Genomic DNA, 26,369 nt, shown 5'->3' with positions numbered 1-26,369 from the left:
TTCTAATTTCAAAACCCCTCCCTCTGAAAAACACGTTTCATCTCTCCCGTTAAAAAGGCATGTCATTGTATATAATAATTTCATTGAAACATGTGTTCCGACGATAAAATATAAAATAAAGTATAGGTTATTATTACTGTTGTACTAAAATGACAAAATTGTTTCATATTTCTGATAAAATGGATTGACCCTCGCTATCGCTCTGGCAAAAATAATCACGAATATAATGCCTATCCATGTTAAAACTACAATAAAGTATAGCTGGCATCAATTATTTCTTGATTTTTTTATAACATGCACTTTACTATGAGGTAGCATAGAACTTTTAAAGTGTACATGTAACACATTCAATGAGATAAGACTTACAGGCAAAGGTATAAGACAGGAGGAAAAAATCAGAATCATGAAACACCAACTGCCAGGGCAAGATCATCAGATAGTGCTCCATTCAATGTACTGGAAGGGAACAAATATTCATATTATACTGAATCAAGTCTTGTTTCTTTTGTTTGTTTTATTTGATAAAAGACATAACAATACACGATGTAAATTGACATGGAAAACATACATATCTCAATCAATAAGAAATCAAATAGTACTCTTGTTTATTTCATGAACACAGATTGTTTTAGGGGGGGATCACAATTACAACAGTTTTTCATGACAATCAATGTTTTGAGTTGTTCAGTCTGTGACCAATTTGACATTTCTGAATTTATTATAGTGATTATTTTTCAAGTAGAAGTACTAGTAGTTATTGAAAATTTATTAAAATATTGAACTTTGTATGGAGCTTACATGAAGCAAATTAGTAAAAGAAATGAAACCAGCAAACAATATTGTAATGTCATCAATTTAGGGTCCAACTGAATTGTCTTTAAATTATTGAAAATTGTTCTACCATTCCGTCAAGGCAGGAAATTAGTTTCTTCTTAAAGAGAAACATCTCCAGATATAATCATGTTTTCGTGTGTGTTAGTCTTTGAAGGATTTTAAAAAGAAAGTTATTCATAAGGAATGAAAAATTGATATCTGAAACTAATTTTGAGAGTGAAGTTATAGTTTCTTCTGCGAAATGGTACAGAAACATTGAAATAAGATGTATACTTGCAGATCAAATTTACTGGATTACCTCCCTTAATTTATTGCTTTTGATGAAGAATAGTGAAGAATCATGACACTATACAGGCTGTAAACTAAGAGTTCAATATCGAACATTTATCTATTTATTGCTTTCATTCAAATAAATCTATAAAATATGCTACAATTATTCATTTCTATTCAATGAGTTCATTTATTTTTTTTAAGGTTTATTAATGAATATTTTCCAACTGAAATTTGATTAAAACAAATTTAAACAAAGGAAAAATATTCTACATGTACAAAAGTATTACAGTACAAATCTTTCAAATTGGAATAGAAAAACTAGGTTTGTATCTCTCTTTCAAGGCAAAAAATTCCTAGCATTATCTATGATGTGCAAAAATATTGACAAAAATTTTACAAATATTTTCACACTTAACATTATTGACTAGAGCTTAGTTTCATAATAGGTACAGTGTAACCTGCCTAATCCAACACTTGAGTATTCTAACATCCTGCTTTAACCCACACATATTCATGGTCCCAAAATAAGCGTATCCTTGCAGAAAAATCCGAGAATTCTGATACCCTGCTTAATCTGACATTTTGTTCTGGTCCCCCAGTGGGTCTGATTACACAGTTTACACTGTACATATATATATATGCTTTAACCTTCTAAAAAAAGAAAAGGGCAGATTGGTCACAAGATTATTTAGTTGGTGTGAATTAAAAAAAAAAAAAAAACTTTCAATAACTCTACAAAACCTGTGCAAGCAATGAGTTAAAATATCAACAACTTCTATCTTTGTAGAAATTGAGTCAAATTTCAATTTGATTAACATTTTAGCAATTGGTATTGTGAAAGGAAAAAGCAGGAAAGGATCCCGAAATTTTCATAAGGGAGGCCCACTGGCTGCCTAAGAGAGGGCCAGCTCCAGTCATGCTTTAGTGATTCTCTATATAATCACCCAAATTTTTCCCACAAAAAGGGGTGAGGGTGGGGGGGGTCTGGGCCCCCTGAAAACCCTCTAAATCCGCCTCTGTAAAGTCTTTCAAATATGCACAGTAACAAGACTACAAGACATGACATTAACTATTATGTATATTATGTCACAAAACTATAACTTGACTAGTCTCATTATATACAATCATGGAAAACTTTTTGATATATTGTGAACACATGAAATACATGTTATATTAATGAACATAGTTTTTCTGTTTTTGTAAAGAAAATATCATTTGCTTAAATAAAAATATACCATTCCATGAAAATTCTTATGTACACAATGCAACTTGCACCATTAAGCACATCAACAATTAAAACATTAACAATAAATTACACAATTATACAACCATTCATTAACAAAGGTTGGCAAGTATTTTTAAAAGTAATACTGGTCCATAATAAAATATCAACAACCAATAAAATTTAACCATCTTTTTGACTTAAATGTTGTTCTTATCCTTTATATAAAAAATAGATAGAGGTTTGAAATATCAACTTTTGCAAAATTTTGTTGTTTGTTGAAAAGGAGAACATGAGCTATATTCTTTTTTTTTTAATTTTGTAATTTCAAATTGTTGAATCAAATATTTCTTCTAACCACACGCTTCTTTCAAAGTTGATAATTTTGGATTATACAAAATGACCTCTCAGTGCGTGACTTGAAATATATTTGTACAGTATTAAATATCTATAAAATCAGATTAAAATATGAAAAGAAATACATGATCAGGTGGGAAAAATAAATTAAAAAACCTATATTTAACAACCCTGATCTACCTGCTGGTAATAATATAATCAGTCATTTCATTCAGTTTACACACCCTTGTTTCACAGTCCAAAGTCTTCTGTAGTATAACTTTTAGGAAGATTCCTCTTTTGTTTTAAGGGCACTTGCTCAGAACACAGTTTGAATTAAGGGTATTGGTTTATAAGAATCTCTGTAATAAAATGTTGGGTTATCTACATGGCCATCTTGTAATATGATTGGATGGCACATCCAGATAGTCACACAGTGACCATGATAACAGAGAAAATATTTAATGTTAGTCTATATCATAATTTCAATCTGTTTTCTTCTTTTTAGATACCTAAGAAAGTAAAGTTCCTAGCTATAGCCACAGCAGTACAAACATAGCAGAAAAGAACACTGACCAGTATATAATAGGCACGAAAGAACCATATGAAAAGGTCCAGAAAACAAGCTTCAAAACAAACAAGTTGATCTAACAAACTTGATGAGAATTCCATACAAACTTAAATGATATGCAAACAAAGATAAGGCAGGGTACAATGAGTTGGTTAAATAACTCTTTTGTACATAAATGATCACCTAAACTAGTAAAAGTGGAATCATCTCAAGGTAAACTTCATTTATACTACAGCAGGCTACTTAAATTAACTGAACAGTCATAATTGCATGGGGACTGAATGAAATAAAAGATTTACTTCTTTACTATCATTCATAGGTTTTCTTTGATAGGTTTGCTCCCAATATATATATGAAGACAATTTTGATTTACAATTTTACAATGAAATTTTACAATTTAAAAATCCACCATATGCACACTAATGATGCAAGACTTGTTTAAAACAGATCAATCTTTAGAAATCACAGACAGCAAACGAAACAGGCATTCCCAAATTTCTTAACAGATAATAGTCCATTTGCCAATTACCAATTTGATTCTGTTATTACACACTTTTTAAACAAATTACTTCCCTTTGTCAATCGTAGACTGGTTCCAAACCGGACAAAATTGGCTTTTGCTAATGCAAAGTATGATGAATTGAAAGTGATGTATCAGCGGTTTCACTAATTTTTTATAAAAAATAATTTCTGATGTCAAAAGTATTTATATTAACAACAAACTAATGTAATTAAAAGATTTGAAAACCTTAAAGATTACTCATATTATGCATAGGTAAATTTGCTGGTTCTGCTAGCTCTCCATTATAAATGAAAAATTAATTTCCCTCATAAGGGAGACAACTGAAAGAGGGATCTCTAATTACAGGGTCAATTACGGGAATTGGCAAATAGTCTATTGGAATGTGTAATTTTTATTTTCTACATGATCATAACTTTTTCAAGTCTCAAAACTAATGAATCTGTTTTCCAAATAAAATGAGCATAACAAATCAGGGCCAATAAAATTTCACCAAGAAATAAAATGTATCTAATGTAGACTACCAGTACACGTATCTGAACTATTGCAATCTTGTATTTACAATTACAGTACATTTAATAACCATTTTACTCTTTCGTCTTTACTTATGAACCTTCTTCTATTCTCACAGTATCAAATTCCATTTTCACATGCAGCCCAGACATGATGCATTGAAAAAAACAACTTTTGTGCTAATTATAATAGGTCTTTTTCTTCAAATTTTGTTTGCTTATTTCATCGAACATTTTTAATTAAAATTAATCAACTTTGCAGAGATGATATGAAACTTTGCAACTCTCTTTGTCCAGAAGATCCATCTTACTGAAAATTTCAGCTTGTATTCACGTGAGGCAGACTACAATATCATGTGACGGGACATGTGACACAACATAAATTTGTATCAGCTTTTGAGCACAGACTGGAGATCTTCAGGCAGGGATGATATAATGCCTTGTAAATGTTTCTGAAGTTTGTTTACATTTTCCATATTTACAACTAAGTTGTTGTTTGTAGCAAATGTCTGAAAAATAAAAATAGTCTTTATTATTGTAATTCTTTGTAATGTCATATTGTTGATTTATTATCTGTACAAAGATCAATAAGTTTGAAGCAAAACCATTACTGCATATTTAGTATGCCAGTTACTGACTTACCTTAACTAAACTTCTAAACAAAATAATCTTTTCTTTAGATAATAATCTTTTCTTTAGATAATAATCTTTTCTTTAGATAAGGATGTTTGCTTGTCATGCTTTTGGATTTTTGTCAGATTCTCAGAATCCTCTGGTTTTATCCATTTGAATCCCTTAAAAGTTTTTGCCCATTGACCCCCCCCCCCCCCCCCATGTTTCTTTTTATAAATCTCTTGCATGTATTAAAATGAGCCATCTGTAAAAGTCTTATAAAATCTTTGTTTTTTTTAATAGTTTTTGAGTACTTAAACTTGTCAATGATAAAACTATGAAAAATCTAGAGAGAACATTTTCCCGCAAATATTTCAATGGCTAATATCTTGAAAACAAGCACATTGACCTATATATTTTTGGGGCTTTTTTGGTTCCTTTATTTATTCCCTATCAATATATACTACTGTTATGAAAAGCTTGTTATTTTGAAACTGAGTAGCTAACCTCCTTAAGACATTTATGAAATACAGTGACAGGTGATTTTCAAACTGAAGCAGACTATGATATTTACCAATTTTTCACGAATTCTCAGGATCAGATCTACAATTTCTACTTCCTGTTTGTCTTGTATCCAATCCAACAAATTCTACAATAAAAAACTTTTATCATAAGTAATGACCTTTTTTGTATGTCCCAACAACTGAAAGTTTGGGGCATATTGTAATGTTTTACCCCTGCCTGTTCGTCGTTCCATTATGGGTATACAATGTATAGCTATTCCAGATAACTCCACATAATTGTAGCGGCAAGATTATGGCCGGCCTATATCAACATAATTCATTGAAGTAAATAAATGTTGATATGCTGATTAAACATACAAACAGTTCCTATAAACCCCTAGTGGTGAAGTCAAAACGTTCACTATATTAAATTGACAGCTTCACAAATAACCTCTAAATGATGCACTTGAAATTTTCACCTACAGCTTTTAAAAATAGCCTGGAAACTAACCACTTGTTATTTTTAACACACAGCTTCACAGACAGGCTATACATAATCTTTTGTTTTTGTGTTTTTTTTTCATTTAAAAAAGGTTCTTGTTGTCTGCTCTTTGGTCGGGTTGTTACTTTTTGACACATTCCCCATTTCCATTCTCTATTTTATCTTTATAAATCACTTGTATTTTGTTTACTTACAGCTTCACAAATAGCCTCTAAATGCAGCACTTGTAATTTTTGGTTGACTTCATGCTGTCTGAACTTGTACCATCCTTCAAAATTACTACTTCTAAAAAATCTTTGATACAGTCCCTGCCAATCTCCCTTGATTCCTGATGTCAGCTGTGGACCAGAATGTTCTACTGTTTTTAAGAATTCTTCTATATCAAATGGTCTTAAAACTGGAGGACTCTGAAAAAAATACAATTACCAGTTCTCAAAGGATATGAAAAGTTTTCTAAATGTCTGGTATAAAATACATGAGGCTTTGATAAGTACCTGTATATAAATATTTATCAGTTTCACTCAAAAAGATTCAATACAAAGCTGAACTGAAAACTAATGATTTTTCATATTATAATCTACACTATTAAACGAGAAGACCTCACTTTGTGTGTCGCTTCGCCTTCTTCCCTAATAAATTAATCATCATAACGCTGTGTCCTATAGATACCATGCTTAGTTGTATTTGTCATCCATTCCATTCTAATGACTATTCAGCTTGGGTTATTTTTGGGGGGAAAACGAAAATTAAGGCGTCCGGATATTGATTCCGTATTCAAACCAACTGTTAAGTCAGATATGACTCTGGTTTTAACATTGAGAACCAATTGTATGATAGATAACAAAAATTAAAAATAAATAAGCAATCAGGGCGTTGTCCATATCATGGTTTTTAGATCGAAAGAATCACTACTATTATAACTCTGTTTAAACTTGTTCATAATTTTCATAAGTACTTGGACGGGGACAGGACAATTATTTTAGCGTTTATCTGCATGTATACTATGATTACTATAATACTATAATATATAGAGACTGTCTATATAATAGAGCAGTGATCCCCATGGAGAAGAACTTTAATAGTTAATAGAAAATTAAATACACTTTAATATTTATAATATAGAAACGTATGTTCATAGTAATACTATTATTTTGTTTTCTGTTATATCCCATTATTTTTGCGTTTCTATATACTATATACAGAAATGCAAAAATAATGAAATATAACAGAAAACAAAATAATAACAAACTTTGAAAAAAAAGAGAGGACTTAAAAATATTGTCCTGTCTCCATGTACCTATATGACTTTTGATATCATTACTAAACTTCTCCAGACATAAAATCTTTTACAAAAAATCATCCTAAAATAGTTACCATACTTTCAGCCAAGCTTAAAATGCCTGCGTTTCGCTTTTAAGTCAAACAGGACTCCCGGATTAAACTTGCACATAAATTTCATAAGAGTACTCTGGGACAGGACAATAATTATCATCAGTCGCTTTGATATAGACTCTATATATAAGGGACGACATCAAAAGATCAATGTAGGATAAAAGAAATTTTTGTTTATCCGACATTGATTTTTACATATATCCATATTGGTCAATCAATTTTTCCCATTTATCCTTCATTGAACTTTTGATGTTGTCCCTAAGAAAGCAGTGATCGCCTAGGAGAAGAAACTTGAATTTAATAGTAAATAACAAATACACTTTAATTATAGAATATGTATGTGCATAGTATACAGAAACGAGAAAACAGACTTTGGAAGCAAGGAAGAGGGCTTAAACTGTTTTCAAATACCTATGAATTTTGATACCTTTTCTGAAATTTTCCAGACATGAAATCTTCTCCCTACAACAGTTTACATACTTTCAACCAAGCTCTAAATACCTGCGATTTCGTGGGTGTGTTTTAGTGATAATAATAATACAAAAGTTTACCATTAATATCCCTATATAAGGGTGTGTGAGTTATATATCATTGTAAACCCAACAACACAAAATACTTCTGATGACATAAACACTTAATTACAAATTTTCTCTCACATATTTTATTCAAGAGTAATATAGGATATTTGCTTAGATCTAAAAGAATTTCTTACTTTATGTGGAGATATATTTCTCTGCAAAGGCATCAAACTTGCCATGTAACGTTCCTGAAAGTAAAATTACATGTATCTTAAAAATAAATGGTAACTCATGAACCATAAACTTTAATAGAGTTAACCAAAAAATGTAACTTCTAAAAAACTTTTAACAAGATAAGCAAATGAATAAAATAATTTGTGTGACTGCTGTTGTCAGTGTAAAAGGGTTAATAATTGCCATAGTGCAATAAAAAGTCCATTTATAACTTAAATACAACAAAATGAAGAAGGAAAAAAAAAAAGTTTTGTTTCTTAATTGACTGTTTCGAAATGTAAGTGCAAAAACATGATTCCATTATCAGTTAAATAAGGAACAATGAATGTATCCATGGTGTACAGTTGATGTTAAATGGTAACAAGCATGTGTATAACATATTGATGAGGCAAACTTAAGTTAAAGCCGGATGGTCTAGGGTAATGGCTCTTTGACTGGCAACCTGGCATAAAAAAATAATTTGCTCTGAATGCTATCTCTTGATCCCAAAGAAGTTCCTGTCCAAGCTATGTAAAATTTCATGAATGTTTCACAAAATTTTGTTGTTCAAAAACAACTTTCGACCACATAATGCACCTACAGTATATGTTGATGATTTCTAAGACAAAGCAATAAAATGTAGAATAACCCTCTAACACAAGTCAATAAATGAGAAGTAGGTTTTTGAACATTGGTCCAGTTATGAATGTGATCAAATCTCACCAACGGTATAATAAAACTTTGTGTAATTTCTAAGAAATATCTGCGTAATATAGCATTCTGTGCTTCAACAGGTCTCTTTGTCTGTATACCCTGAAAAATATTAAAGTAAAATCTAATATTCTATGCAACATTTTCAATCAAATAATTTATTTTGAGGATATATAATAGTTTTTTTTATTTAACTTTTAATTGGAGTTTATGGGCAAAAAATTTGGTATGAACCAATATGCCAAGTACCATAATGCTACCATGTTCCAGCAAGGAAACACCCTTAAGAGTCTTAGTTTTCCAAAAACAAATATCACTTTTAGAAAATTCTAGCCTGAATTACCACTTTTTGTTGGGGATGGTATTATGAGATAAATAATTTTACAAGAATAATGAATCAGGTAAAATAATGCGTTCTTACGTGAAGATGAGACATTAGTGTATCATTGTTTCCTTAAAAACGCTCTCTTAGGTATAAAATACATCAAAATAATGTTTGTATCACTATTTGGTATTTTACTATGTTGGTGCATTTCCAATTTCACTTTAAATAAGTGCATCAAATGCATCAAATGGAATCCACCTTATGCAAGTACATGTATATTGATAAGATTTTGGAATATCTATTAATGAAATGAATGATAAACCAATTTTCAAACACTTACATACTTTGCATATAGATTTTCGTCAACCCAAAATAAGTAAACAGATGTATTGATATTCATTTGCATAAGGCCAATTTCAATCTGACGCAGCTCATTTCTTGGTAGAGACTAGATATATTTAAATATTTAGATGTATTTTCTTTTTAAAGTTTATTTAAGTTAAAACTAGATGTGTCAAAGCGACATGAATGGCCACGTCTCAAAATGTTGAAAAATCTGCAATTTCTATAACACATGTGGACACAAACATGATGGTAGTCTTACATATCAAAAATCAGCTCAAAATCTGCATACCTGTGATTTTCAACAATTTATCAAAGTCCAAAGCCAGTAATTTCGGTAAAATTAGCAGAGCGGAACGAAACTTAAACTTGATCTGTATCTCATCATGGTTAACACACATACCAAAAATCAGCCCAATGTCTGAAGGCGTTTAGAAAAAAACTTTGTATAATGGTTTGTTGCAGAATGACGGAATTTCAAAATTACGGAATTTCGGAATTACGAACAAGAGTAAAACTATATGGCACCTACAACTTCGTTGCAGGGCCATAAAAAATACATATATATATATACATGTTCTTACCTTAATCAATCTCTTTAATATTGCTTTGTCTTTATTCAAAAATGGTTTATACCTTGTATAAACACCTGAAATAAAAATATTTACTTACTGGAAAGCAAAGTGATTAAGAGTAAATTATAGTAAAAGATGGAACCTTTATCTCTAGTTGTAATATTGACATTTACACAGCAGGAAACTGTAAAGTAAAAGTCTTAGCAATATCTTGAACCCATGAGCTGACTTTCTTCAGTGAGATAGTCAATCCATGAGCTGACTTTCTTCAGTGAGATAGTCAATCCATGAGCTGACTTTGTTCAGTGAGATAGTCAACCCATGAGCTCACATTCGTCAGTGAGTTAGTCAATCCTGCATAGATTCACTATTATAATTCTTAGGTGATAAGTGTTTTAGAGAGTAGGCTGTGTATGTTAAAGTCTTGTTTGACCCAAGTGGGGATCTGGACTTTTTTCATGTTATTATTCCAAATAATTATGACGTCTTGAAAGGCTATTTTATTTTTTTGCTTTGGCACCTTATAGCCCTCAGGACATCAAAATTAATAGAACAATCCTGTTATATGTTCTCATTATAAACATGTTTGATACTCAATATTTGAAATTCTGAGACAATAATTATATTGAGCTATACATCAAAAGTTACATAGGTTCTCAAAACTAACTTCCTCATTAATTACCTGGTTTAGAATCTAATGTCTTCAAACTACTTGCTTTTTTCAATTTATTAAAGCCTTTTGGTGCTGCAATAAAAGGCAAAAATAGATTTTACATCTTTAGCTGAAGATCAACAAATACAAAATTCTAACTCAATAAAACCTCCTCTTTAACTGTTAGTTGTTTCCTAATACTTTTTCTCATTCTCAACTTGTCTTATAAACATATTTTATGAGGTATCTACTGTATTCATTAACAACTTGTTAAGACTGTTTGTTTGACTGTTTTGCTGAATTTCTGTTCGATTCATGATAAAATATTTTTTCAGAGGTAAAACTTTCACATTAACTGTGCATAAGGTAAGAAATGTTTCTATTCCTTTTTCACATGTCATTCCTTCTAAACACACATCACATACATTTTCTATCCCACACAAAAAACTTTGAATCCTTACTTTGAGTCATCATTTCACCAATTCTGATGATATGTGGCCAGTGCTGTAAGGTTTTGGCAAAAAATGGATTTGTGACTCCTAATATGACTGATGGTCTGAAAAAAATGAAGATAAACATATCACAATAAATTTTATACAAACATGACAAACGAAGTGCTTTCATAGTATATGTATAATCAAATAATTTCAAGGAAAGCAATTATAATGGCAATTAAAACAAAACTTTGATTTAAAAATATCAATTCAAATGTAGTGTCAATATAATAGACAATGAATGGCTCCAGAATACTTGACACGACACTATTAAAGAATTTTCACATTAACAAATACTCCAAATTTTATTCTATTTGATATAATTTATTGATATTATAACCAATTCATTTCAAAATACAAAAACTTTTCAAACTTACGGTGCTTGTGTTTTCGTTGTATACTCTTTAAATTCGCTGTCATGAATTGTGAAGTATGGTCGGTAATCAGAACAATATTTCAGTGGACTAATAAGACTAAAAATGAAAAAAATATTTACATAATGATTATGTTGGGTAACTAATAACTCAGCATCAGTTAAAACTCATTATGCACCAAATTAGATGGGACTTTCAAGTTAAGAATTGTTACTATATATGCTATTTTGTACAGGGATTACCTTGGCTTAGAAATTTTCTTTCCTAAACTTTGTAAAAACGTATCTTTAAAATAGGTTCAAATTAGGCTGGAACTACACCCTCCCCTAAAACAAATTAGGCTTGAATTACACTTTTCCCCCAAAAAATGCAACCCTGTTTCTTTTAACAAAAATGTGCAGAAATAGCACACTAGAGAGAATTTATCACAGTAAATATAATTTACTTGTTAACCTTACCTAATAAGTGCTTGAACTGTCGAAGACGTAACTGATGGTGAGGCAGCCATCGCTACTAAAGGCTGTAAACAAATATAAAGTTGTCATTATCTGTTCACTTGCATAATGGTATAATAATGTTTCATTATTTATAAATATGAATAGATAACAAAATAGAAGAAGTCAAATTTCCTAAACTTAATCAAAATCAAAGGTTAAGTTTTACAGGTTAAAAAAATATTAATTCTATATTATATATATATATATTAATAAAGAGGCAGAGTTTTAACTTAGTTAATGCAGTAGTTAATGGAATTTATCAAATAATTATATAAAGTGTATACAGTTTGTATTTTGCATATTGTTGTACATACAGTCCCCTATAGCTGCTTACATCCTTGTCCTTGACCTTTGGTGGATAGATGTCTCATTGGCAATCATAACATATCGTCTTTTTTACAAAAAGGATGACATAGTTCCAAGTAATGTTCAAATTAACCCATTTCATTTAAAGGAGAATATAATAAAAACAAAAATAAATAATAATGAATTTTAATGTATCTTCTAGAATTAATAACATACTTACCTCCCCTGTTAGTACTAATTCCCACATCATTTGTATATGAGGTAGAATTGACTGGAAGCCACTGCAAATATAAATAAATCGAACTTTAGTAACAATTCCAAATAATTTCCAATAATTTGTGTTGTTTTGAGATACTTGTTATCTTTAATATACATCATTCTGAATAAACAAGTAACAATCAATCATTTGATACAGAAAAGAATTTTATACTCTTCATAAAAATATACCCCTTATTTTTTAACAATTGGACTAGGTAAGTCAGTTAAAAAAGGTACCACAATATAACTCTTAAGGACATAAAATATTATTTAATAAATTTCGGCAAAAATAATAAAATACTTTTGGTTTATCCATCAAACTTAGGGTTAGTCAGAAAGCACCAGATATTTTTCTGTCTAATTCAAATTTTATTTGCCCGAAATAAACATTTCAATTATAAACATGGCTTTTCACTATTTGCATTTTTCGGAACCTGTGGCTAATTACATTCATTGCTTGTACACCATATTGAAAATAGCTTTACACCATGGTATCTACATTGTAAACCAATCACAATGTTTTTGTGAACAGTTTTGGGAACCAATACCTACAATACATTGTACTTTGAAAATTTTCAATTGTTTATATAAGAATAATACTATAACAAATTGTGACTTGAATGAAGAGTTGTCTCATTTGCACTCATACCACATCTTCTTATATCTAGTTACCTAAATATATCAACTTCACATAAAGAAGGTAGAATCACATGGGCAGGTATCATTGGCTGAAAAAAATAAAACAAGAAATTGTTTGAGTCCCTACCACATTGACATCCTTAAATATAATTTTAAATTCAGTCATTGATATCTTCTTTTTTTTTTTACATGAATCTTTTTTTTAGCTTGCTTTTCTTTTTTTTCATTATAAATAATTTTAATTATCCTTTATAATCCAGCATAAAAATAATTTTATTATAACTTTCTTTTTGACCTCATTGTGTTATTAAAACTATATAATATAACTGTTGTTGCCATGAACCAATTGTCAATTTATTTTATTCTCTTAACTTTAAAAAAGTGACTTTAAGGATGTTTGCTCTTCCATTTTTTAATATTTTGCCAGATTTTCAGAATCCTCTGGTTTTATCCATGTATTGTCATTAAAAAAATTTGCCCACCAACCCCTACTTTTTTTCATAATTTTATTAAATAAAGTTAAAAAAGCCATAATTCAAAATTTTATGAAATTCTTGTTATTTTTTCATAGTTTTTGAAACAATTAAGGTGCCAATGTTAAATGTATGAAAAATCTAGAGAGAATTATTTCCCGCCAATTTTTCAATGGCTTATATCTCGAAAATGAGCACACGGACCCTACATTTTTTTCTACTTCTTTAGTTTCTTTATTTATATACTATCAATTCATAACAGTCTTTTAAAAAGCTTGTTATTATTTAACAGAGTAGCGAACATCCTTAATTGCATCTTTAAATCATCTTTACTTTCAAGTGAATTCAAATGTTTCACCAGATTATCTATCTGTCAAATAACAAGATATATACATTTTTATTTGTAATCAAATATGAATATTATAAAAAATCAATATATACTACACTAAACTCTCATGTTTGATACATATATAAGATCATCAAACAAAGGATGGAAATAAAATACTTTTAACGATGTACTTAGGTGAGGTTTTGGAATTTGTGTCAAATGTTCGGACTCCTTGGTGTTTTTCCATACAATACAATGTAAAATATTTTGCCCCATAACACCCATTTATTTTTTCATATAAGACTTAATAGCTCATGAAAGGTCAAATACCAAAATTTTAGAAGATTCTTGATTTTCTTTCTTTTGTTTTGAGACCCAAATAATACCAATGCAAATATAAGGTAAAAGTCTGAGTCAGCCTTCTCCCGCCATATTTTAAATCTCAAATATCTTGAAAAAGAGGTCCATGACCTATCAATATTTTTAGCTTATCTTTATCCTTAATTGATGCTCTACCAGCTTATAGTATCAGTTTTAATTTCTTAATTTCTTAATTTTTACCTAACCTCACCTAAGTACATCCTTAACTGCTTCTTATTTTTGTTTATATAAACATAAAACTTTACAAGAGACTCACCACTACAGGAGATTTATTTGTAACTTGACCTAGTAGAACTTTATCAGATCTAGAAGGTATTCGTACCTACAATAAAAGCATTGGGATCACCACAACATGCAACATGCAACAACAAAATATAACACAGGGTTACAATTTACAACAAGTATATAATATTTCTATTGTTTTCATGAAATTGTTTAGATAGTATGTAAAAATAAATTTTGTCGAAACAAGAATGTGTCCATAGTACATGAATGTCCCACTTGTGCTATCATTTTTTATTTTTAGTGGCAGAGATATTGGGGTTAAAACTTTAAAATTAAAAAGATCCTATCATATGGAACATGTGCACTAAGTTTCAAGTTGATTTGACTTCAACTTCATTAATAACTACCTTGACCAAAAACTTTAACCTGAAGCAGGACAGACAGATGAACAAAAAAACAACAGACCCACAGACCGAAAAACATAATACCCCTAAGTGGGTCATAACAACTAGCTTACAATACATATCAAAATAAAACTTGCTACAGTAATTTGTTTTTAATGAAGCATGTAAATTTCAATACTTCAAATGAAAAAGATTTTTATGGAAAATAGGATATATATATAATCATTGGTAGTTAAAATTTCAAATTCTTCTTGAAACAGAATTTCATTAAATCGGCTAAAATGAAATATGCCCAGATCAAAAATAAATTAAAATTAACCTCACTCTAAAGAAAAAGAGATAAAACATGCAGGGATTGGACTAGCCACTACTCTTTTTTCCATAAAAATAAAAACAAGTTGCTTTCTACTCAGCAGCATGTAAGTTTCAGCCCTAATCATAAAGTAAAGACAAAAGTCTAGTGCAATGTCTGATGTTCAATGTTTGATGTGCAGTATTACCTGTAAGACTGTCCCAAATATAGGTAGATTGACAGTTTCACCAGAGCATGGAGCTGGCCATTGATCTATGTCATGACAAGCTGAAATTAAACAGTTTGAGAATTGGATAATCTACGGATGGCAAAACCACTACAGAAAAATAAGAAGTTCATTCAGTGATTATGAATAAACTGGCAACTTTGATATCTGAAATCTTTTCTATTCTAGACCAAAACAAATTTATCTCAGATTTTCAAGCAGAATCAACAAAATAATTTTTGAGAAGAATTTCTTAATAATTAATAATTTATGGTGATAATTTTTAGATAAATTTATGGAAATTTTTTACCAATTGTAAGTGCTTCTCTACAATCTTTCAACTATTTTAAAAGAATTCATTCAGTAATATTTTCAGTTTCATTGAACCAAAGTTTTACTCAAAATCTTTGAAAAAGCACCTTTACTGTATATACCTTGATCTACAGCATTTTTTGGGGAATTTCACAAGTTGACATCAGACATATGAAGCATGGACAACGAGAAATGGCAGAAGATTACCTGTCTTTTGTCAAGTACATGTAATAATAAGATATAAAGATATTAAATGCCCTAGAACAGAAACTGGTAACACAGGCTTGTAGAAGTATTGAATTGTGTAGATGTGAAACAGACGCCAAATAAATTGTAGTTTATTGTAATAAGTATTGAATATTTACCTGCTTCTAAACTTGGTTCACCATTGTCAAAGTATTGAATATTTACCTGCTTCTAAACTTGGTTCACCATTGTCAAAGTATTGAATATTTACCTGCTTCTAAACTTGGTTCACCATTGTCAAAGTATTGAATATTTACCTGCTTCTAAACTTGGTTCACCATTGTCAAAGTATTGAATATTTACCTGCTTCTAAACTTGGTTCACCATTGTCAAAGTATTGAATATTTACCTGCTTCTAAACTTGGTTCTCACCATTGTCAAAGTATTGAATATTTACCTGCTTCTAAACTTGGTTCACCATTGTCAAAGTTTTGAATATTTACCTGCTTCTAAACTTGGTTCACCATTGTCAAAGTATTGAATATTTACCTGCTTCTAAACTTGGTTCTCACCATTGTCAAAGTATTGAATATTTACCTGCTTCTAAACTTGGTTCACCATTGTCAAAGTTTTGAATATTTACCTGCTTCTAAACTTGGTTCACCATTGTCAAAGTATTGAATATTTACCTGCTTCTAAACTTGGTTCTCACCATTGTCAAAGTATTGAATATTTACCTGCTTCTAAACTTGGTTCACCATTGTCAAAGTATTCCGGTGCTAATATTGATATGAGCTCAGAAAATAAGGCAACAAATGGAAATCTGGATATCAATACTACTGACTGTAAAATAAAAGGAATATGGACTTTTGATATGTGCTCAGATAATAAGGCAACAAATGGAAATCTGGATATCAATACTACAGACTGTAAAATAAAAGGAATATGGACTCATTTGCCATCAAAATATTCTCACCACTTTCTATAAAACTTACTGACATATCATAAATAAGTGGATCATAAACTTTGAAGGAATTAGATTTGAGAAAACTGTGTATAAATTTCTGTCCCTTGTAAAGAATAGAAAACAAAACCACCTTGAGTATGAAATGTGTTAAAAAATCCTATGCTATTATGAAAATATTACTATCAGTTGAATCAAGAAAACTCTACCAAGTAATGATTTCTGCTGCTAGATATAACTGCTTTATCTTAATATTCCTGTGATTTATGGATTCTGAAAAGGGCCTTGAGAAAGACAAAGCATTAGGCACCATGAGAAGTGTAATTGTCTTCATAAGTTTTGCTGATGAAAAATTTGTGATCACCTTCTGAAAATATCCTCTTCTAATTGACTTGTCTTTAGTCTGACGGAAGTACACAAACCCACAGTAATGAGCATTGTCACCCTACAAAGTAAAAAACAAGTATTCATGGATATAATGCAAAAAATTTAATTGAATTGAAAAATGACTCTAGAAATACGAAAACACATAAAGATAAATATTTCTAATATACTGTTTAATGTTAGTTCATCTTTTTTCTTCCAAAATATAACATTAGAAAAAAAATCACCAAATTATACTTTTAAAAAGAGAACAAATATAATCAATCTCATTAAATTTTTATTAAATTGGAAAGTGACATGAAATATTTAACATGAAAAGAAAGAATACAGTATGAAGACAATCTCATGACTAGTTACTAAATAATAACAACATCTTCTATTGTTTCTTGTTTATGTTAATTCATACTAATTTTTGATGTTACACTATTGTTTGATAAGGGTGAAGGTTGGTACTTATATAAAAACGTTTAAACCCACTGTATTTGTTCACACCTGTCCTAAGTCACTTGTTTGTCAGTAGTTGTCGTTTGTTGATGTGGTTCATAAGTGTTTCTCGTTTTTTTATATATAGATTAGACCGTGTTTTTTTTATAGTTTGAATGATTTTACACTAGTAATTTTTGGGGCCCTTTATAGCTTGCTGTTCGGTGTGTGCAAAGGCCTCGTGTTGAAGAAAGTACTTTTACCTATTATGGTTTACTTTTACAAATTGTGACTTGGATGGAGAGTTGTCTCATTGGCACTCACGCCACATCTTCTCATATCTATTAACATTACTTATTATTTGAAGAATTTAACAATATGAAACTCTATACTTGCTCATTCAAGACCAAAATGAACGTTGAATTAGTGAATGGGCTTTTCTCTTATCTATATATAAATATATCATCAATTTTTTGGTAAATAATTCAATATACCTGTATAGAAACTGGCAATTCTTTGTTGATTGAAATAAAAGATTTGTTGCCTGGTTTCCTGCCAGGGGACTGACGTATTCTAAAATTAAACTGGGTATCTCCCATACAACCTAAAATAGATGCAGCAAAATCTAGGTCTGAAAATAATATGACAATTTTGTGTACAATCTTAAAGTGGAGTCAGATTATCGAAATACACCATTTAATACTATCTTACTTTCCTTAAAAAAATGCTTATATTTGAGAAAAACTGTAAATTTTCGACATGACAACATTCATATAAGTTTATCTACAGGTTTTAGGTATTCATACAGGCACCAATTGCGTCCCTTTAATCGCAGACCTATTTCTGTACTGTTCTGAATCACAGTTTATAGCCAGCTATTTCAGTTTTACATGATAAACTTTACACATAAATTTATGCAAAAAGGGACAATTTATATTTCCCTGTTGTTAATTTACTTTTTTTAAAAGGCGATGTTCCGTTGTCACCGTCTAATGGTGTTAATATATTCTAAATCATTCGTTATTTAAATCTTAAATGTGATGCTATCTGAAGTGGTTTTCTTATTGATAATGTTATGGATGTGATGCTATAATTTTTAGAAACAAGATGGTATTTCAATTTCCCTGTTTACCACGATGCTTAATGAAATATCCGGGGAGAACACTGTGAGCCTGTTATTAAGTAATATTTGTTTGATAGTATAAATTGACTTCATCTGAACTTTGACGAGATAGTTGTCTCATTGGTTATCATACCACATCTGCCTATTTTTATACCATAAACTTTACCTGAATTAGAATCTGGGAAAGACAGGTAACAGATGTTGGCTTTCTGAAAAAAATAACATGCAGTATTTTTAAATGATTTAAAATAAAGTTATGGTCAATCAATTTCAAAATCTACAATGCAGCTTTTTTTTACCTTTCAGGTTGGCGAGTATCTCAATAACAAAATTATTTATTATTCATATTCATTTAAGAACTACTGTATGCATGTTTAATTCTTTTCACTATTATTAGTTTATAACAAGTTGTTGAATGTAATTATATACATGATATAAGGATGTCCTGTTTTAGCATTAATATCCAGTCATTCTGTGTGTGTGGGTTTCTTTGGCTTGGTGTCACCCATAACTTGGCCTTTACATTTTGTTTCTGTCGCTGTTTGAATGTTTGTGCATTGCTTAATTATTTTCCAAAGAACATGGTTTCCCAATATGCCTATAGCTATAACACCACATTTGTAATACTATATAAAATCTATTCATATATCACCATAGCACATATTTGGCAATTAAACCTGCATAAACTAAACACTTGTCTAACCGTAACAAAATCTTTCATGAAAGACAGATCTGTAAATTGGTTGTAATAAATTTTCTACGTTTTTCTACAGTTTGGTAGTTAAGTCAACCAATATTGACATTATATATAGAATGTTCAAATTTTAAAAAATACACTTCTGTCTATGTTGGTGATCATTCCAGTAACCATATAGTCTTGCTTAATGAAATATCACTTGGTTTATGTTTACCATATCAGGTTAACTTTGTGTCAGCAATTCCATTTCTTTACTAATTGTTGCATGCAGTCTAACATAAAGAAATATGTCATTTTCAAAATTCTAACATAACAACATACATTGTTCATGTATATTTGAGGGGATATTTTGTCCTTGACCTACCTCAGCATCTGTTAACTTGACATGACTTGGATAAATAAGCTGAAATAAGAAAACATCTTTTGAAAGATATATAAAAATTAAAAACCAATTGTTCGGAGAACAATTGAAGGTCTTTCCATCAAAACAATGTATTTTGATATGAAAGTTGTGAAACGAAGTTTAAAATGTCATTTCAATCGTCAAATGATATAGCTTCTAGTACGCTGATTCCAAAAATAAATATTTGGTTTCCATACATTTTTTTTAAATAAGGGAGATAATTTGTTACTTCCTATTGAAAAATGTTACTTACGATTATATTTGATTATTTACTTGACACTGATTCCAAAAATATCTGGTTCTATATACTTTTATATTAATAAAGTACAAAAAATAGCTACTTCCGGTTTACAAAAGGTCACTTCCGGTTGTTTCTTTCAAGGTTAAATGGTTTGATACCTTTTTCCAAAAGTTTCATAGCTTTATCATGTATACATATAAAGTAAAAGCAAAGGTCAAAATCTAGAACGTCAAATTAAGCTATGACCTTGAGATCAATTTCAAGGTCATGATGAACTAAGGACCTCAAATCAAAAGACCATAGGTCTTAATTATATTTGGTTAATGACTTATATCACCAAACACGTATTTTTAAATACAAGAGGGGAGAAAACTCCCTTTTACGTTCAACGTGCCCTTGCAATAAAAATTTATGGGTTACGACATGTCGCAACTAACAATTTAGTAAAAATAATTTGTTGATATCTTATACGGTCTTTGAATATAAGTGAAAATAAGCCAAATTCAAATATTAGAATATGACCTTGACCTTTGACCTTGACCTAATTTTCAATTTTTTGGACCAAGGACCTCAAATCAAAAGATCCTAGGTCTCTATCACTTATGGTTTATAAGATAGAAATGCATATCACTTATATCAGATGCATAAGGGGAAATAACTCTCATATGGAGCGGTCATATTGCTTCGGTCAAAATAGGACAAATCATGCAAAGGATATAACGAGCAAATTTGTAAAATAAATTTGTCGTTATCTTTTACGGTTGCAAAGGAGTTGTGAGCACAAGGAAAACAGTGTTTGGGGAGATAACTCCTACAAAGAAAAGTATTCGGTTACGCAGGGTAAATTTCAAAAGCGCATAAACTGTTCGATATCATATACCAAATATCAAAGCGACATATTGTGAAACAAATGTTTATCGCAAGAACAAAATTTGGCGGAAGAAAAAAAAAAAAAAAAAAATAATCAGAAGAAAAACAATAGGTCTTTCCACAGAAAAGTGGAAAGACCTAAAAAACACATTTACATAAACTACAACATAGCATAATATAGCATTATGAGCATAATATAGCATTATGCTTTTTAGCTTATTTTCAATGTTTTTCTGAGGAAAATTACAGGACCTTGTTGCTTTGTGTCCCTGTCTTTGCAGCAGGTTCCCAACTTGGTTCCACTTAAGTTTATGCTGTCCTAGTGCCGGTATTCAATTAAGATCCCAAGTCAATTTCTTCCAATCTCCCTTACATATTTTTATAAATTTCAAGTTAACCCATAAGCTAGAGATTGTTGAGCATGTATTAGTCGTTTTAGCCATTTATAAGGAAAATAATGTCAGAACTGAATGCGAAACAAAGTTGAATAGCCCATTTGCACGAGGTCGTTATTTATTTATATCTTTACATAAGGCCACACCAATTTAATTTCTTGTTCTACGGATTTTTGGACTCCAAAATTTGGGGCGAGCGAGCGATTTGAAAATTTTAATAAAAAAATATTTAATTTGCAAATTTTTGAGGCGAAGCTTGAAAAGTAAAGGCGAGCGATTATAATTTTTTTTTTGTAAACATAAAATAGTAGGTTTTGACAATATTAAAGCTTGTACTTTGACATTTCTTTAATTTCTGAAGTATTTTTTCCCTGTTCACCAAGAAATAATCAAATCTGGTCTATGTATGTGTGACTGACAATGAGACAATTCTCCATCCAAGTCATAATCAGTTTGGGGACAACCCCTTTATGTTATAAATATCCCTTTTACATGTTTTATGAGGGATCAATATAAGTTATTATATATTTTTGTACAAAAGGGCTCATGTTTTCCCAAAGAACTATATACCTATCTGGTATTAAATGGTCAAAACATGTCCAAGAATTTTGTAATATTCCTGGACTTTAACCATGTTAATTAACACATTTACTTTAACAGTTTAATATTATTCAAAATAAGTGGACCCCTCTTTTAGAAAAAGTTGTTTAAAATATGATGTAACTCTTCTCTTTTTGAGTACAAAATTCTAAGTTTTCAAAGGTTTTGTATTGAAGAACTATACAAATCCTTGGTATTTCTATTTTCTTTTCTACATCAGTAAAATTACCCCTTGTCTGAGGGAGGGTTGTTCTCAACCTGATAATAACAAACACAGGTCAAAGTACGGCCTTTTACACAGGGCTTTGATACAGACCAAACAGCAGGCTATAAAGGATCCCAAAATTATTAGCGTACACAATTCAAACAGGAAAACCAACGATCTAATTTATATATCATGTATATCCAAACGGGAAAATACCAATGAACAACATCAACAAACGATAACTGCTGAACGACAGGCCCCTCGATCAATCAGGACAGGTGCATAAACATGCAGCGGTTATGGATAGTTTTGTTTCGCCAGCATACAATATAATTGCAGTTGAAGGCAAATCCGTCAGAAGTTCTTTGTACTTTATTCTAACAACGAAATTTTTTTGATAGGGAATATAAGTAAGGGGGAAAGTAACCAATTTTTTGTTCTTTACAGGTATTTCTGCTCTTATAAATTTATTATGGAGCACTCCCGCTTTGGATAAATAGGTTTCATGCTGAAACAAATATTCATATGGACAAGATTACATTTCCAGATGCGGGAAGCGGGAATATAAAAAAAATAAAAAAATTCTGTTTTGAAAAAAATAGGTGCGGGCGGGTCCGTCGAACAAGGAATCAAATTGGTGTGGCCTAACCATCAACAATATGAAGTTTCTCATCGGCATAGCAATGGCTGTAAAATAATTTAAAAATGTTCATGAATTACAAATTAGCAATCCAGTAGGCAATATAGAAATGGTGTACTGACATGAGTTATCTAAACATATTAGCTCCAACTTGAGCTTTCATCAGTAGAATCTGATACACTTTACAAACTTGCTATCAGTTCATGACTTTTTCCTGATTTAATAATTAAGAATTGAATGCTTCTTTTTGTAAATTTATTGGGGTGTAAAAGCGTTGACGGAAGTACATTTTGTATGAAGCGCGGAGGCGCTTCATTCTAAAAATGTACGCACAGTCAATCCGCGCTTCATTCTAAAAATGTACGCACGGTCAACGCTTTTACAACCCTATAAAGTTACAAAAAGAAGCATTCAATACTTATAATTACATTTTTTAGCTATGATTATGAAAACACGAATTTTATATATTTTATTATTTAATTCACCTGTGCACTTTATTGTTGGAGCACATGTTATCATGAATGAAAAGTTGTATTGAGCATTGCAACTGCTTACGGAATAACACGTGATGTGCAGTTAGCCAATCAGAATAAAATATTATAATGAAACATACATCTAATGTAATTATTCAATTATATCTTCCTCCCTTTATAACAATAAAAACAAGAATGTGTCCTCAGTACACGAATGCCCCACTCGCACTATCATTTTCCATGTTCAGTGGACTGTGAAATTGGGGTAAAAACTCTAATTTGGCATTAAAATTAGAAAGATCATATCATAGGGGACATGTGTACTAAGTTTGAAGTCGATTGGACTTAAACTTCATCAAAAACTACCTTGACCAAAAACTTTAACCTGAAGCGGGACAGACGGACGGACGAACGGACAGACGCACAGACCAGAAAACATAATGCCCCTCTACTATCGTAGGTGGGGCATAAAAACCCATGGCAGAACCATTAGCTAAGTGTTACTGAATTAGGGGTATAGCCAAAACAACTGTGGCCAATAAGGCTGTGTGGCTGAAACCTCCTCTAGTAATTAACTGAATTAGGGGTATAGCCAAAACAACTGTGGCCAATAAGGCTGTGTGGCTGAAACCTCCTCTAGTAATTAACTGAATTAGGGGTATAGCCAAAACAACTGTGGCCAATAAGGCTGTGTGGCTGAAACCTCCTCTAGTAATTAACTGCATTTGAATATTAATTTTGTGCAAACAAACCCAGGAGGTGAATGTTTAAGGGAGCGAACAGACTTACGATAATTTAATCATTGTGACAAAATTTACAGAAAGTGCACAAATTTGAAAGTCTTCTTCAGTTTCAGAAAACCACAACACATACTGATGTTTGCTTTCCAGCACATGCCTGGTAAAAAAATCAAATTTGTGAATTTTTTGAAAATATATTTCATGCTTTTTTATGTGCATTCAGAAAAGGCCATTGATGTCAGACAACTTTGTTGAGATTCTTGAAGATTTGAAAACAGCTTTGGATAAAAATATGTATGTGGCAGCTTTTCTAATGGATCTTTCGAAAGCTTTTGACTGTTTACCACATGATATTCTTTTAAGTAAATTATCTGCCTATGGTCTTTCTTCTAAATCAGTGAAATTACTTCAAAATTATCTTACAGATCATAGGCAACAAATCAAACTTCAGGGAGTACTCAGCAGTTGGACTGACATCCAGAAACGGGTACCCCAAGGCTCAATCCTGGGGCCCTATTATTTAATATTTTTATAAATGACATATTCTATTTTATTGAACATGGTACCCTGTATAATTATGCCGATGATAATACTCTGTCATATGCTGACAACAATTTTGAAAATTTATTATGTACACTTGAAAGAGAAAATGCTGTTTTAATTGACTGGTTTAGATTTAATTGTATGCAGGCAAATCCTGATAAATTCCAAGCCATTGCAGTTGGAAATAAAACATTTGCAAAAAAGCCTGTTTTTAATATACAGTCAGCAAAAATATCCTGTAATGAGATTGTCAAACTTTCAGGTATTGATATTGACTATCAACTTAATTTTAATCACCACATTAAAAATATTTGTTGTAAAGCATCCCAACAACTGAATGTTTTAAAGCGCATTGGCTGCTAAATTACAAAATTGAATAAATTGACCATTTTCCACACATTTATTTTTTGTCCTTTGGCATGGCATTTTTGCAACAAAAATAACACCACCAAATTGGAAAAAATTCAGGAAAGGGCTTTACGATTTATATATGAAGACTATGTTCATATGATGGACTACTTTTACAAGCAAAGGTTCCATCACTGAAAATAAGACGTACAAATGTATGCGTAACATGGCTATTGAGTGTTTTAAAAGTTGTATTGAAAGATTGTAAATATAATTTTAGATATTCTAATATTGTAGATATACCTAGGGTCCGAACATCAACCTATGGTAAGAATTCTTTTAAATACACAGCTGCTGTTTTATGGAATGATCTACCTGATGATTTTAGAAAAATTGCTAATTTTAGTCAGTTCCAAAATATTTTGAAGTCATGGAAGGGAAATGACTGTAAGTACACAGTTTGTGCAGATCTGTCATCTACATGTAGATCATACCCTGTTTTAAATATTTTATGCTATACATTTTGCCAGCTTTTATGCCTAGTTTACACCTATATGCTTATAGCTTTAATACCTAGCTTATGCTTATATTCTGCTTTTAGTGCTTCATTTTTGTGCTGTGAAATTTATTGCATGTGTATTATGTGTTGTATTGTTATAGATGTTGTATTGTTAAAAATGTTTCATATGTCAGTTAAAAGCTCATTACAGCTTATTTTGTCTATGTTTCAACTTTGTATACCTTGCCAACTCTAAATAAATCTTATTTATTTATTTTTTATTATGTAATGCATTAAAACTAAATGGTTAATCATAGTTTGTCATAGTTTTGTTATGTTAAATATTTGTTATTTTATCAATTTTTACAATTTTTCTTTGTTTATTTAGTGCAAATACAGTGTCAATGAGTTAAATATTTTTCCTTTCAAGTATGTTCGCTATTCTCACGATGGTGTTACTGAGAAAGGAGGATTATAAACACATACAATCGAGCATCGAGTTCACTGAAATCGGTACTAATGTTTATTTTTTTTCTATCAGCAGCTGTATTTATAAATCGAAAAGTCCAACGATACTGGGTTTCCCATACCTCCATGGCCTGACCTAATTCTAGGTCAAACGTAACAACACAAGCACAATATAACCAATTTGAAAATCTGTCCCATGGTAACATAGTGGGTGACTGTGGGCCATCATCTGGCGATTTTTCTCGATGGAAAACAGGTTCTTCTTTCGTTCCTGCCATTTTCGGCAGGTGTCCTTCACCTTTATTGTTGTTAGTCTCGAATCAAAAATCAATTATTTTAAGTTCT

At 30.6% G+C, this 26,369-nt stretch overlaps 1 protein-coding gene across 2 annotated transcripts; it reads right to left on the bottom strand.

Annotated features, from left to right (window-relative positions):
* Positions 1–499: 499 nt before the first annotated feature.
* Positions 500–26,335, bottom strand: LOC139497526 (protein DENND6A-like). Of its 2 annotated transcripts, XM_071285754.1 has the most exons (20): positions 26,147–26,335; positions 19,964–20,002; positions 19,069–19,111; positions 18,274–18,383; positions 17,337–17,417; positions 16,746–16,851; positions 15,493–15,572; positions 14,620–14,685; positions 13,215–13,270; positions 12,505–12,565; positions 11,940–12,001; positions 11,485–11,580; positions 11,075–11,169; positions 10,644–10,706; positions 9,971–10,035; positions 8,732–8,821; positions 7,990–8,043; positions 6,080–6,292; positions 5,455–5,529; positions 500–4,777 (listed from the first exon to the last, which is right to left on the bottom strand). In XM_071285754.1, exons 1-20 carry the CDS (start codon positions 26,300–26,302, stop codon positions 4,658–4,660), a joined length of 1,731 nt encoding a protein of 576 aa, XP_071141855.1. In that variant the 5' UTR covers positions 26,303–26,335; the 3' UTR covers positions 500–4,657. The 2 variants fall into 2 exon arrangements, with proteins under 2 accessions (XP_071141855.1, XP_071141861.1); XM_071285760.1 differs by lacking the exon at positions 14,620–14,685 and having other exon boundaries at positions 26,147–26,326.
* Positions 26,336–26,369: the final 34 nt, after the last annotated feature.

The sequence above is a fragment of the Mytilus edulis genome, chromosome 1 (assembly GCF_963676685.1).
Source record: "Mytilus edulis chromosome 1, xbMytEdul2.2, whole genome shotgun sequence".
Taxonomy (NCBI): Eukaryota; Metazoa; Mollusca; class Bivalvia; order Mytilida; family Mytilidae; genus Mytilus; species Mytilus edulis.
This window is presented reverse-complemented; position numbering and strand designations above follow the sequence as displayed.

Excerpts from the sequence above, each read along its gene's own strand:
- LOC139497526 (XM_071285754.1), bottom strand. The coding sequence starts at position 26,302 with ATGGCAGGAACGAAAGAAGAACCTGTTTTCCATCGAGAAAAATCGCCA. Across the intron at positions 17,418-18,273 it reads AATTGCCAGTTTCTATACAG|GGTGACAATGCTCATTACTG; the intron begins GTATATTGAATT and ends TTTACTTTGTAG. Across the intron at positions 12,566-13,214 it reads TGTGAAGTTGATATATTTAG|TGGCTTCCAGTCAATTCTAC; the intron begins GTAACTAGATAT and ends TTATATTTGCAG.